General features: G+C 47.3%; 1 protein-coding gene across 1 annotated transcript in view; it reads left to right on the top strand.

Annotated features, from left to right (window-relative positions):
* Positions 1 to 7,046: 7,046 nt before the first annotated feature.
* LOC135821038 (spectrin beta chain-like) overlaps positions 7,047 to 12,717 on the top strand; it is a 181,080-nt gene continuing 175,409 nt past the window's right edge. Inside the window, exons 1-2 of the mRNA XM_065334099.1 lie at positions 7,047 to 7,422; positions 11,942 to 12,041. Of these exons, the coding sequence (XP_065190171.1) occupies positions 7,318 to 7,422; positions 11,942 to 12,041 (205 nt within the window). The 5' untranslated portion in view covers positions 7,047 to 7,317. The remainder of the gene's footprint in view (positions 7,423 to 11,941; positions 12,042 to 12,717) is intronic.

Below are 12,717 nucleotides of genomic sequence, written 5' to 3'. Positions count from 1 at the left end.
TATTCGTATCGGCTATCGTTGGTCTTTGATTGGCAACATTTATTACTATACGCGATGTATTTCCAGGACCGCGTACATATTGAGTTGTGGGTTCATGTTTGGATAATTAGAATGTCCGGATAATTAGAAGTTTTTTCCTGGCATTTTGAGGTTCGAATTATCAGGATTTCACCTGTACTACAACAAGCAATAGACCACCGTGACCGCATTGGTGGTTCAGTGGTAGAATCCTCGCCTGCCACGCGGGGGGCCCGGGTTCCGGCCAATGCATCTTTTCAGTCGGCTGCTACTTGCACCGAGAGGCGCACTAGAGGGCAATCATTCTCTTCACTTTCTTTGCCCGCTGCTACCACTAGAATAATGATATGGCATGTTCTCTATTTCTTTCCTTGGCGCTGATAGGTGGAATGCTCTGCCTGTCTCGTGTCGTCAGGTTGAGCATCTATCCGTTTTCGTTTCGCTCTGTAAAGAGCACTTAGGGTTCTCTGTAACAAGACGGCAACGTCTGTAGGGCCTTCCCTGTAACAAGACGGCAACGTCTGTAGGGCCTTCCCTATCAAAATAAAAATTCTACTACTACTCGTACTAGTACTACCACCGTCCGTACACATCATGCATGGTACCAAACAGATCGTGGCACGCAGTGCCAGGCCCAGTAGTATACTGCATGCAGTAGTGCTAGCTAGCTAGCTGTGGTCCAGCACAGTCAGTGTGGAAACTCTCACAGAAACTTCCGGTCCCGGAAGTCTACATGTATCTTCGGCCAGCAACTAACTATTACTTTTGAAGATCCAGGTAACCATGGTAACAACGCCGAACCAACGAAACAAATGTGAGCAAGCATGGAACGGTGGAGGTGCACACACGCACACATAACATAAGTCATTCCAGACCTTACCCGGTTACCGTCCACAATGTTACAAAAAACATTCTTCATCGAAGCAAGAGTCCATGTCTTTGTCGAAGAGTAACGCTGGACTTTCACCGGACATTGACCATTGTGTAAGACCAGCTAACTAGCAGCCAACGCTGATGGCTGACTCGCCGCAATGCCGTTCTTGGGATTAGGAGGAAGCTGGGCTTTCTCCAGATGAGCTTTTGGCGGAGTCCTCTGTCTCTGATGATAGTGACGTCGTCAAGTTGGAAAATGCAGATCCTGCCGCGATAGCGAGGAAGCGGTCTTTTCAGAAAACAGCTATTATCAAGTCTGAAAATGTATCCAAAGGACGCGAGTAGCTCATGGACAGAGCACTGAAGTGGCCATCAGTGCCGAAACACGGGTGCGGGAGTTCCCAGATGAGCCGCTCAAAAGCGACTGTGGCAAGTTAGTGTGCCTGGCATGCCATACAACATTGTCAGGGAAGAAGAGTATAATCATGTCCCATATTGCTACCGCGAGACACAAACAAGGAAAGTCCCGTTTGGAGAGGGAAACTCAGAGGCAGAAGCTGGTCAAGGAGTCCTTCTTGGCGTATCAGAAACGACTTGGGAAGGCTCTAGCTGGCACCGGTCTTACTGAGGCCGTTAGTTCAGCCGAGTCTCTGCGGCGGATCCAGATTGGTATTGATTTATTTGAATTCGGTATCTCAACAGTACATTGTACAACTTGGGAAGATCCGAATGACATAGATACATAAACATAAAAGTGGTTGTGTGTTCTATGTTGCATAGCATGGGTGCAATATTATAGCGTTTTTCTTAGCCCAATACCGCAAGGTTATTCCGAATATCCGCAAGGATATTCCATCCGGCGGAGCATTATCAGCATTATTTGGAGCATTATATGGCCTTTTGTGGAGCATTACTGAGAGCATTATATCCCATATTACCGAGCATTATCCGCCAACACCTAAACAAGAATAGAAAAGAAGGACCGAGTTACGTATAGATGTAGACAATGGACTCTACCAACGAAGGGGTAAGGAACACGACGAATGATTCAAGGAGGATAATGGCGCACAGGAAAAGCAGCTATTTCTACTGTGCCCCCCCCCCCCACACATCAAAGCCAAAGCCAAAAAAAGCCAAAGGACTGCTCTAAAGACTTTGTACTCGGACCCTTCATGGAGTGTTCGAGCTTGACGCCCCCCCCCCCCCCCCCCCAGAACTGGGCGACAGCACACTGCCAGTTTCAACCGTCTCATCTCGGACTCCTCTTCCGGCTTCTTCGCCCCACATAGCCCCTCCTTCATCCCTCTGCCATTGCCCTTTGGAAATCACTGACACGCTGTGACAGCTCACCCTTGCATGAATACTGCAGCTGACTCAAAGAAACTTCACTCTTGTCCGAGCTCTGTAGAATTCCAGGTACATTTGTGCAATATTCAACGTTTGCTAATTACCGTAGGAGTAATCAACATGGTCTACCGCCTATGTCGCTACTTGAACCGATGAATATTGCACAAAGTGTAGAATAGCTATAAAGAGAACAAATTCCGCTGTCATCGCCACACTACAACAAAGTCATGAAGGTTTACCAAAATCGATTTTCTTGTCACAATCATCAGTGGAAAGCCGTGACTGAAGAATAACCATGCCAAATCAATAATTTATATACATTCAATAATGTGTTACGAGAACAAAACAAAGTGCTAAAAATAGAATGAGGGAAGGTGAGACAATAGAAGTAAAGTTAAAGCTAAGTGCAACAGGGGTGAGGAACTAATTGCAACGCTAGAACTGTGTAGTGAGACAAACAATCATGCTGTGCACCTACGAAAACAATCTTAACGCAACTACATGTTTCTTCTGCTTACAAAGATCAGGCTTATGCAAACGAATACAAACAGCCTCAAGTACTTTCAACTGACTAGCGTACCGTGCACGACAAAGAACAGAAAAACTAAAATCATCATACACCTGCAGACACTTAGGGTGAGACAACAGATGAAGAAAAACGGCAGACTTCTTACGATCTAAATCACCATCCGATTCCTCGTCTCCACCAACCGCAACCTCGTCCCCCGTCTCATCTTCCAACTCGTCATCAGTGTCGTCCTCCGTGTCATTCTCCTCATCACCACTGATCGGTCCCAGGCTCGCTTCACGTTGCTGAACCTCTGTTCGTTGACTCCTCCTTTGATCTTGATGGTAATTTGTTACCATTGTTGTTGTTGTCATTGTTGTTGTTCCTGTTGTTGCTAAATCTTCTGTTCCCAGTGTCTTCGCCGGTGCTTGACATCCAGTACTGTAATAATTCATTGAATAATTAGCCGTTGATCGTCTAGGTCTTTGAATGTTGATCGTGTTGTTTTCTCTGTTGAATTCCGTTTCCTTCAGCCTTCTTTCTTCTTGTTCATGTTCAGTGTTCATGTTCAGTGTTCAGTGTTCAGTTCTTGTTCATGTTCAGTGTTCAGTTCTTCCAAACTGGCTGAGGAACTGGACTTCCTAAAGTCAGTTTTTCTAAAGAACGGGTATCCCGACGATCTCTTGAAGGAGCTCATGACCGAAAGGCTGCATAGAAAGGAAATACGTTTTGGCCCGGACAAATGTCCCACGTATCTTTCTCTCCCTTGTCGGGTAACCTCTCATTAGAGAGGTTAAGTTTCACGTAAAAGTCTTACGTCCGTGAACTTTTACGTCAAAAAGTGAAAAAACTCACGTAAAATTTGACGTGTTTTACGTGAGTTGACTGTCCCGCACGTAAGTTCATGACGTGAGTTTTTGGAAGTTTCGCTTGGTTATCCCGACCGAATTTGTGTGAGTTTCCGGAATTTTATCGAGATTTATCAAGTTTGTTGGAAGATTTGATATTTGTGCGAACTAAACCCGAATCCTGCCAGGCAAAATTTCAAGTCACGTCGCACGTGTAACTTAACCTCTAAAAATTACACGTAACGTGAGATTTGCACCGCGTTTTGAAAAAGGGCAAAAAACGTGTAACTTAACCTCTCTATTATCCATGAGTCGCGTGGTCCGCAAAATTGTACAACAAACGTAGATCTACTACGCGGTACATTTTGTACCCGTTTTCACAACTGTACGTGCGTTCACGGTGAGGAAGGATGTCCTACCAACCCAACTCGCATCTAAATTGGTATACCAATTTGAGTGCCGACAATGCGGTAGTCGGTACGTTGGTAGGACTCTTCAACATCTGAACGCACGTATCAAGCAGCACGTCCCACTGCACATGCTGACTGGCTCGGCACGGGCACTGCGACCCAAACGCGGCAGGCCACCTAAGAACCCTCGATCAGAGCCATCGTTAGCACAATTGCCATCGAAGGCAATAGTGCCTCCATTACCCGTATCGAGAACCGTGGAGATGGATAATGTGCACATTGTCACTAACGTTATAACACAATGCACCATAACAACACAAGAAAGTACACCACAACAACATCCAGCTCAAGACCAAAGTGGACGCTGCGGCGAGGTGATCATGGTGATGTCCCCATCGCCATCGTTGCCGTTGCCTCCCCCAGAACCGCCACCTGCATCTGCCATCGGCAGTGCTGGGGCTGAGTCTGTGGTGTCGCTGGCACGGGCAAATATGGATGAGGTAAGCACTGAACATGAACAAGAAGAAAGAAGGCTGAAGGAAACGGAATTCAACAGAGAAAACAACACGATCAACATTCAAAGACCTAGACGATCAACGGCTAATTATTCAATGAATTATTACAGTACTGGATGTCAAGCACCGGCGAAGACACTGGGAACAGAAGATTTAGCAACAACAGGAACAACAACAATGACAACAACAACAATGGTAACAAATTACCATCAAGATCAAAGGAGGAGTCAACGAACAGAGGTTCAGCAACGTGAAGCGAGCCTGGGACCGATCAGTGGTGATGAGGAGAATGACACGGAGGACGACACTGATGACGAGTTGGAAGATGAGACGGGGGACGAGGTTGCGGTTGGTGGAGACGAGGAATCGGATGGTGATTTAGATCGTAAGAAGTCTGCCGTTTTTCTTCATCTGTTGTCTCACCCTAAGTGTCTGCAGGTGTATGATGATTTTAGTTTTTCTGTTCTTTGTCGTGCACGGTACGCTAGTCAGTTGAAAGTACTTGAGGCTGTTTGTATTCGTTTGCATAAGCCTGATCTTTGTAAGCAGAGCACTATTGGAACACCACAAGGCGACAGTCTCAGCCCAGTTCTCTTCATCTGCTATCTGGAGGCTGCACTACAGGAATGCAGAACTCGTCTCGCGCCCCGCCCTGCTGGCGACGCAAGTCTACCACCAGAGACGGGTTATGCAGATGACATCTCCTATTATTCAACCTGCAGGCTGTGGCTTGAGAATGCTCTGCCTGTAATAGCAGACACACTGCACGATTGGTCATTAAAAGTAAATCCAGATAAAACAGAGTGGATCCGTGTGTCACCTGATTCCGAGAGCTGGCGGACATCTAGGCAGCTTGGCTCCTTGATGGGGGAGGAAGAGGATGTTCGGCGCAGGATGGAACTTGCCTCTCGCGTGTTTGGCCAGCTGTACGCCCTATGGCTGCGTAGAGATAAAGTAGCGGAGAAGACACGCTTACGCCTGTACAACGCTATCGTACTGCCGACATTCCTGTACAATTGCGAGACCTGGGGATTATCGTCAACAGCAATGGCCAAGGCAGACGCATTCCACCGGCGTCAAATGCGATCACTCCTTGGAATACGATACCCAGACACAATTTCAAACGACGACCTATACCGCAGAACCAAGAGCAACCCTATATCAGACACAGTTGCATGTAGGCGACTACGAATGACCGGTCATGTGCTACGGATGGACACGGACACGCCACCGCAAGTAGCCATGAGCGGCTATTTTGACAAGGGCAACAAAGCACCTCGTGGACGGCCAAGGTTGACACTGGCCACAAGTCTGGTTGCTCAGCTGAATAAGCTGGGTGTGCCAATGAAGACCATGGAAGACCTTTCCAGGTGCCGACAGCAAGCAGCAGACAAGACAGACTGGAGGAAACTGTGCAGCTCGACACCCGGCGAGAAATCGGTATCAGCAGCTACTACACCTAGCTGATGATGCTCACAAGACAGAAGCGGAAAAAACACTGAATTTCTTTATTTAGTGCTCTACTACGCGAAATGTGCTATTATTATTATTATTATTGTAAGCAGAAGAAACATGTAGTTGCGTTAAGATTGTTTTCGTAGGTGCACAGCATGATTGTTTGTCTCACTACACAGTTCTAGCGTTGCAATTAGTTCCTCACCCCTGTTGCACTTAGCTTTAACTTTACTTCTATTGTCTCACCTTCCCTCATTCTATTTTTAGCACTTTGTTTTGTTCTCGTAACACATTATTGAATGTATATAAATTATTGATTTGGCATGGTTATTCTTCAGTCACGGCTTTCCACTGATGATTGTGACAAGAAAATCGATTTTGGTAAACCTTCATGACTTTGTTGTAGTGTGGCGATGACAGCGGAATTTGTTCTCTTTATAGCTATTATAAAATTGTTGTCTCCGCGTCGATTATTTACAAAGTGTAGAATCTGCTGGAATTCTACAGAACACAGACAATGGTTACCATGGTTACAGTCCCATGTAAGAGGAAGGTGCCTGAACTGGCAGAGTGATGCATGGGATCATAATAGCGTGTCAGCTCAAACCTTGTATAGAATAGATCCATGCGGATGTATCCGTCCTGTGGCAGTTCAAGGGTTATTCAGTGCATCTGCATGATTTCAAAGTGTATGAACATCGGAGCATCACAACTCTAATGCCTAACTACAGTATCGCCACCAGCATCTGGACATTGAAACCGGTATCGCAGGTCCTCTTGTCGCCAAAAGGGGGGATATCGCTACTTCGAAGTACAGTGTAGTACTGTACATGGACTCTAGATCTACCCTGGTTATGGACTTCTCCGGGACATCGTAGCGACAAGTATCCAGACTTCACCCGAGTCCAATGCCATGGTCTGCAAGCCCAACCCAGTACCCACAGACAGACAGAGTGCCATACATGTGTACTGTCAGCATACCTGTGGACTGTGGTGTTTACAATGGTTTCGCCGATCCGAGACCAATGGAGACGGAGATACGGAAAAAAAACATTTTGGGCGGTGTATTGATTCAGATCATTTAGGGACAGACAAGAAGCAGAACGCTTGTTGTTGCCTCTGGTCCGGAGAGCAACACGTTGTGTTTACTGAGTGTACCCTATGTGTTGTAAGTTAGTTAGGCTAGTCGAGTTCCAGTGGACAGACGAGTCATTCGGAGGCGTTCTGCAGGAGCGCCGCGCTGAGTGCAGGCGTGGTGTCGCCTTGCCCGCGCGCTCGGCTAGACTCTAGACGCGAGGAGGCGGTAGGTGTGTGTGTGCGCGCGTGTAGAGGAGGTGACTAGTATGGCGGAAGCAGGCTATGAACAGCAGCGTAAGAAGCTGACCGGCGAGCGAGAGAACATCCAGAAGAAGACGTTCACGAAATGGATCAACTCGTTCCTGAAAGGGGTAAGTGTGCCTGTAGATTGCGGCTCCTACTGCAGCATGCTATGCACGTGAATGAGTGAGCCGGGTCCGTTCTAATGCCCGTCACTGCAACAGACACGTATCGTTGTGTAGTTGATATCACCATTGTAAACTGTAGCGAAATGCAAGAGCACACAGCCACTACTCGGAAGTGTACATACACGCACCACTCCGGCCATCGGACACTTGTCTTCACCACCATGATCCCAGTAATAATATTATTGTACTTCGTTGCTGCATGGAATTTGAATGGGTTTTGCGAAGCGGTGAGTAGATCATTGATGATGTCCTCCTGCGAAAACATTTGGAGAAAAGAGGTTTGCGTGGTGATGTAGCCAAGGACTACGTGTGTGTTAACGTATGGGTTAGACGTTGGTAAAGATGACAAGGCTACAATGGAGTTTCAAAGTTCTCAAAGAAAATGAATATTGAGTGCCTCCTGGTTAAAACATCCTGTATGGGATGCCTTGACTCGCGGCTGCCGGCCATAGTCTGTGACGGGTCCCACTGCTGAGTGCCTCACATCAGGAACTGTTTGGTACTGACATACTGACATTCAGTGTCTGCTCTAGGATTTCAAATCAACGTGCTCTAGGATTTCAAACCAAACGGGTACACGTGTACCCGGCACAACTCTTGCAACCGGTTCAGAGCCGGGTACATTCAAGTGCGGCTATCATACATCAGGGAGTCTTAGGACTTCCTGATTGAGTACCATGGCAACCGGGTCACAAGTGTGACCCGGTTCCAAGCGGGTCCAAGTACCCCCCCCCCCCCCCCACCGGGTCCCTGACCCGGCTGACCCGGCTCTGGAGCAGACACTGACATTGTTGAGCTCATGGCCAATGGGTAGATCTATTGCAAGTAGTTAGCGTTGACATACATGTACATGTAGATCACACATAGACTAGGCTAGCCTTGCCGAGCTTGAGCCAATCGGACCAGGAGCATCATCCAGAACGCCGCATACCTTCTTTACAGGGACGCCGGTTTCCATGGTTGCATCTAGCCTAGGCAAACGTTTATCTACCCTCCCAGGACTGAGTGAATAGTCCCAGGACCCTCCAGCTGCTCCAATGCTAGGGTACATCATGGCTGTACCATTTCGCCATGTTGACGTACACGCATGATGTATTAGTGCTGATTCTATCACTCGGAAACAAAATACGCCGCGTTGTCTCGAGGCTACTGGCACACTGCGTACTAGGACTGGCACACTTTCAGGCCGATGATCATCACCAGGGCACGTAGCCTAGTCCAGGGGGTTTCATAGACCGGGTGTATTAGTTGTCCTCTCTGCACGCAACGACGTACTCAATGTCCCAAAGGCAAAGGGCGGAGATTCCTTACTTGTAGACCGGGTCTAAGCAACTCCCTGGTCTGGTATGATGGCCTATTCATTCAGACTGCACCACACAGTGAGCAGGCCCGGCGGAACCGGTCCGGTTGGTCAGGCCATGGCCGGACCAACTTTTTAGCCATCAATGTGTGTTTACTGCTGAGGAGGCCATGTGTATACCCTACATATCATACACAAACTGTATGAAAGTCATGTGTATACCCGCCATATCATACACAATGCATGAAAGACAAGCTTATGGCAGGACCAAGAGTATTATAACCCCCCCCCCCCCCAAGAGTGTGCAACTCCTGATACCCTTTCTATGGGGTACGCCGACGGCGAAAACTCACATCACGTGGTGCAGTTTCGCAGTTGTAGGTTTCCAGCCAGTGTTTAGCGAGCAGCGGAGTAATAAAAAAAGCACTCTCTGGCAGAAACTCACTGCGTGTATGCAAATCTCCAGCATGATCATGGCAGATAATCGGATTGCGCGCACGCTATCCTCCATTTGTACGTAGTACAAACTTGCCTGAGACACGTGATGTGAGTTTTCGCCGTCGGAGACCCCATATGCAGAGTTGCACACTCTTGGGGGGTTATAATTATACTCTTGGCAGGACCAATCACAAACTGCTTCCGCCGGTCCTGGTGAGACAGCTGTTGAGATGCATGATGGAATTGGACTGTTGGTCATACATGTACTGCTCAGTACTGCTACATACCATGTATACCCGGCTACATATCCACCTCATACTCTTAGTCATACTTAGCTCACAGCCTGCAAATTGCATGGACAGACTCAGTGGTCAGTAGCAAAAACATGGAGTATACAGGCAACGTTATGTGTAACATTATAATGAGTAACATGACATGCTGCATCATTGTATACTAACATACATTGTACTTGTTGCAAACAGCTTGCTGCCTACAGCACTGGGTAGTTGCAAAGGCCAATTTTCTGACTTCAGTTTGGTTTGTACATTCAGACTTTCAGTACATTCTACACACTGAACTTATCTGATATAATGATAGCAAGAGTGCAATCATTATTCTTGATGATAGTGCAGTGATGCGGATCCATTCAGGTGAAAAACAAACCAGACCTGGTAGAAATCCCTAGGCTAAAGGCCCTAGACTAGGGTATAATAATTATATTATTTATAGGTGGAGGGGTTACTTTACCGGTTAGTTGGAAACTCTTCACTTCACCACTGTGCCTGCAAGGGTGGTGAGACTCAGAGTGGATGTCCGACCGAGCTGTTCCAGGTTGGCCATTGTATTGCAGCTGTGGTCGGATGGCTCCAGGCTTCCTGCAGAATTAAAGAAAAAACTCAGTGGCATGCTCTGGCCGCGAGCCGAGGCTTCGTGATTCGGTCTTCTTTGGCGGGTATGACTATCATGACTATGAGTCTCACATTCACCAAGTGAAACTGAGGCCAGTGATCCCTTTGGGTAATCCTGAAATAAAGATTATTATTATCTAGTGAGATGAGGGGAAGCACCATGCATGCATGCTGCACACCTGTGTGACCAGGTGACAGCGAGCGTTGACGAGGGACAATTACAAGCCAGATGATCGCAAAGACGAAGAGGGAGTCCAGCAGGACCAGCACGGAAGAGGATGACCCTGGCCTGGCGCATGGCCCGCTGAAGAAAGAGTCTTGGCGGCGCCGTACCCAAGCCAGACCTCGCGGATAGATCACGTGCACGTGCACAAGACACCACGAGGCCGGGAAGCAGTTTCATGAATTCAGCTGCTTTCAAACTTTTCCAGAAGACAACCGAAAGTCTGCAAAGACTCGAGTGAGATGGGGTTCATGTTTGCTCTACTAAAAGCAATCACATCTTCACGTCTTACTTACGCCCAAGCAACCTGACGAGATATCTCTCAAATAATGTGCGTCTTACGAGGAATGAATTTGTCCGAGAAAGCCTTGGCTGATGATCGTCGGCATGCAGAACGTTTTCGAAATGGGGACTTCTTTACCTAGCTGTGCGTGGTTTGCTATCTTTACCTTTACGAAAGAAGGTAAGAGTTTCCGCGAACTCGGCAGTTTGGTAGTAGTGATGTATGCTCCGAGAACGAGAATTCTGGATGTCTTGCTTGAAGAATGTAGGTTATACTTGCGTGTGCGAAAAATTAGGAGAAGCGATTCAGTCAGCCTTTTTTGTTTTGCTATAATTATGCGCTTGGTATTTGTAAAAATCAAATCTTCATTCTCGGCTGCTGAAATGTCATGCTGAGAGCGACAGGGTGTGAAGGAGGTGGCAGAGCAACGGGCACGAATGTGTGTTAGAATGACACATTTAGCAGTAGCTAGCTGGGATGATAGACTGCTGGTAGAATATTTAGCATGCATGTATCACCCCTTCAAATTCTATGTTGATCATGGAAAGCCACTTTTACGGGCAAAGAATGGATCCAATTGTGATACACGGAGCAGAGAGCGATGCAATGAAGCAACTCAAGAAGTTACACGAACACAAGTAAAATTAATAAGAATTCAAGAGAGGTGAATGCAACGCAAAAGAAGAAAGAGAACTAAAATATAAACTCAAAACCTCAAAAAATAATTAATAAAAGAAAGAAAATGCCATGTTGATGATGACGATCATCATCATCAAAAGTCAGTAGTGACTTGACTGGGCCCTCCCAGTCAAGGACCCATACGTGCATGGACCACGAGGCGCCTACCCAGGCGCGCGCCCCGTATGGGTTCCTGGGTGCCCAGAACCCCCCTTTTTTTCGCTCAAAATGCAGGATTTTGCTTCATTTTTTGAAAAAATTCCCGGGGAAGCCCCCCCCCCCGGAACCCCCCACTTGAAGGGCACCGGCGCACGCGCCTGCTACCCGCCATACCTTGTACTTTGCTATGGTCCACTTTGACGTAGAAGTCGTACACTAGTTTGTTGACTTTCGACGTCATCACCTTCAGGCTCTAGGCCCTGTTGGCTCATTCATTGGTGAGATTTCTCTTCGGAAATGTACCGAATCCGTTGAAGCTTTCATGCATGTACGTAACTCTCTCGACGTAACTCTGTGGAAGGGCGCCCGCATACATGGTCTTCATACGCTTTTTTTTTTAAATGTGAAGCGCCACATCCCTATTGCTGAAATTTAATGTTTCATTCTGTGTGTGCGTCTCTCTGTTTTTCCAGTCGAATGTCCACGTGCACGACCTGTTCTCTGACCTGAGCGATGGCCGTATTCTCATTCGCTTCCTGGAGATCATCTCCAGCGAGAAGCTGGGTCCAGTTGGTGAGTACTTCATGGGCGTCACAGGGCAGTGGGGAGTGGTAGGACCGGGGGGGATCTCAGTTGGTGAGTACTTCAGGGGCGTCGCAGGGCAGTGGGGAGTGGTAGAACCGGGTCTGGGTGTCCCGGGGGGGGGGGGGGGGGGGGGGATCTCAGTTGTTCAGTAACTCGCGCTGTGCATATGGAAAGATGGCGTCTTTTTACGCACTTTTTTTCGAAAAAGGTTTCGATGGTGATCCGCGTACGCGTCATGCTGCGACCGTACTTGCGATCGTGTTTTGTGGCGTTTTTTGAAGAATGTTCTTTTTCTTGTAGGCTCTTTCGAAGCTAGCTCGCTTCATTTTCAGCTTTGTTTTTGAGCTTTGGAAGGCAAGTTCCCCAGAAGTATGTCTGTGAAGTGCTCTATTCATTGGTTCGATTTTGTAGAAGTGACTTGCCTGTCCCACCTGCCACCCGCTCTTGAAAGAGCGCCCCAGTTCCACCTTAGACAATTATTTATTTTAGAATCAGAATGATTACCGTATTTCCCCGATTATAGGTCGTACTCGATTATAAGTCGCTCCCCCATTCTCAGGTTTGAGCAATATTGTTTTGATATATTAACTTCAGTAGTAAGTCATGCTCGATTGTAAGTCGCACCCCCTTTTTCAGCCTTGATTTTTTGTGTAAAAAGGTGCGA

Source organism: Sycon ciliatum, chromosome 7, assembly GCF_964019385.1.
Source record: "Sycon ciliatum chromosome 7, ocSycCili1.1, whole genome shotgun sequence".
In the NCBI taxonomy this organism is placed as follows: Eukaryota; Metazoa; Porifera; class Calcarea; order Leucosolenida; family Sycettidae; genus Sycon; species Sycon ciliatum.
The sequence above is the reverse complement of the archived record's forward strand: the minus strand, read 5'-3'. Positions and strand labels throughout refer to the sequence as shown.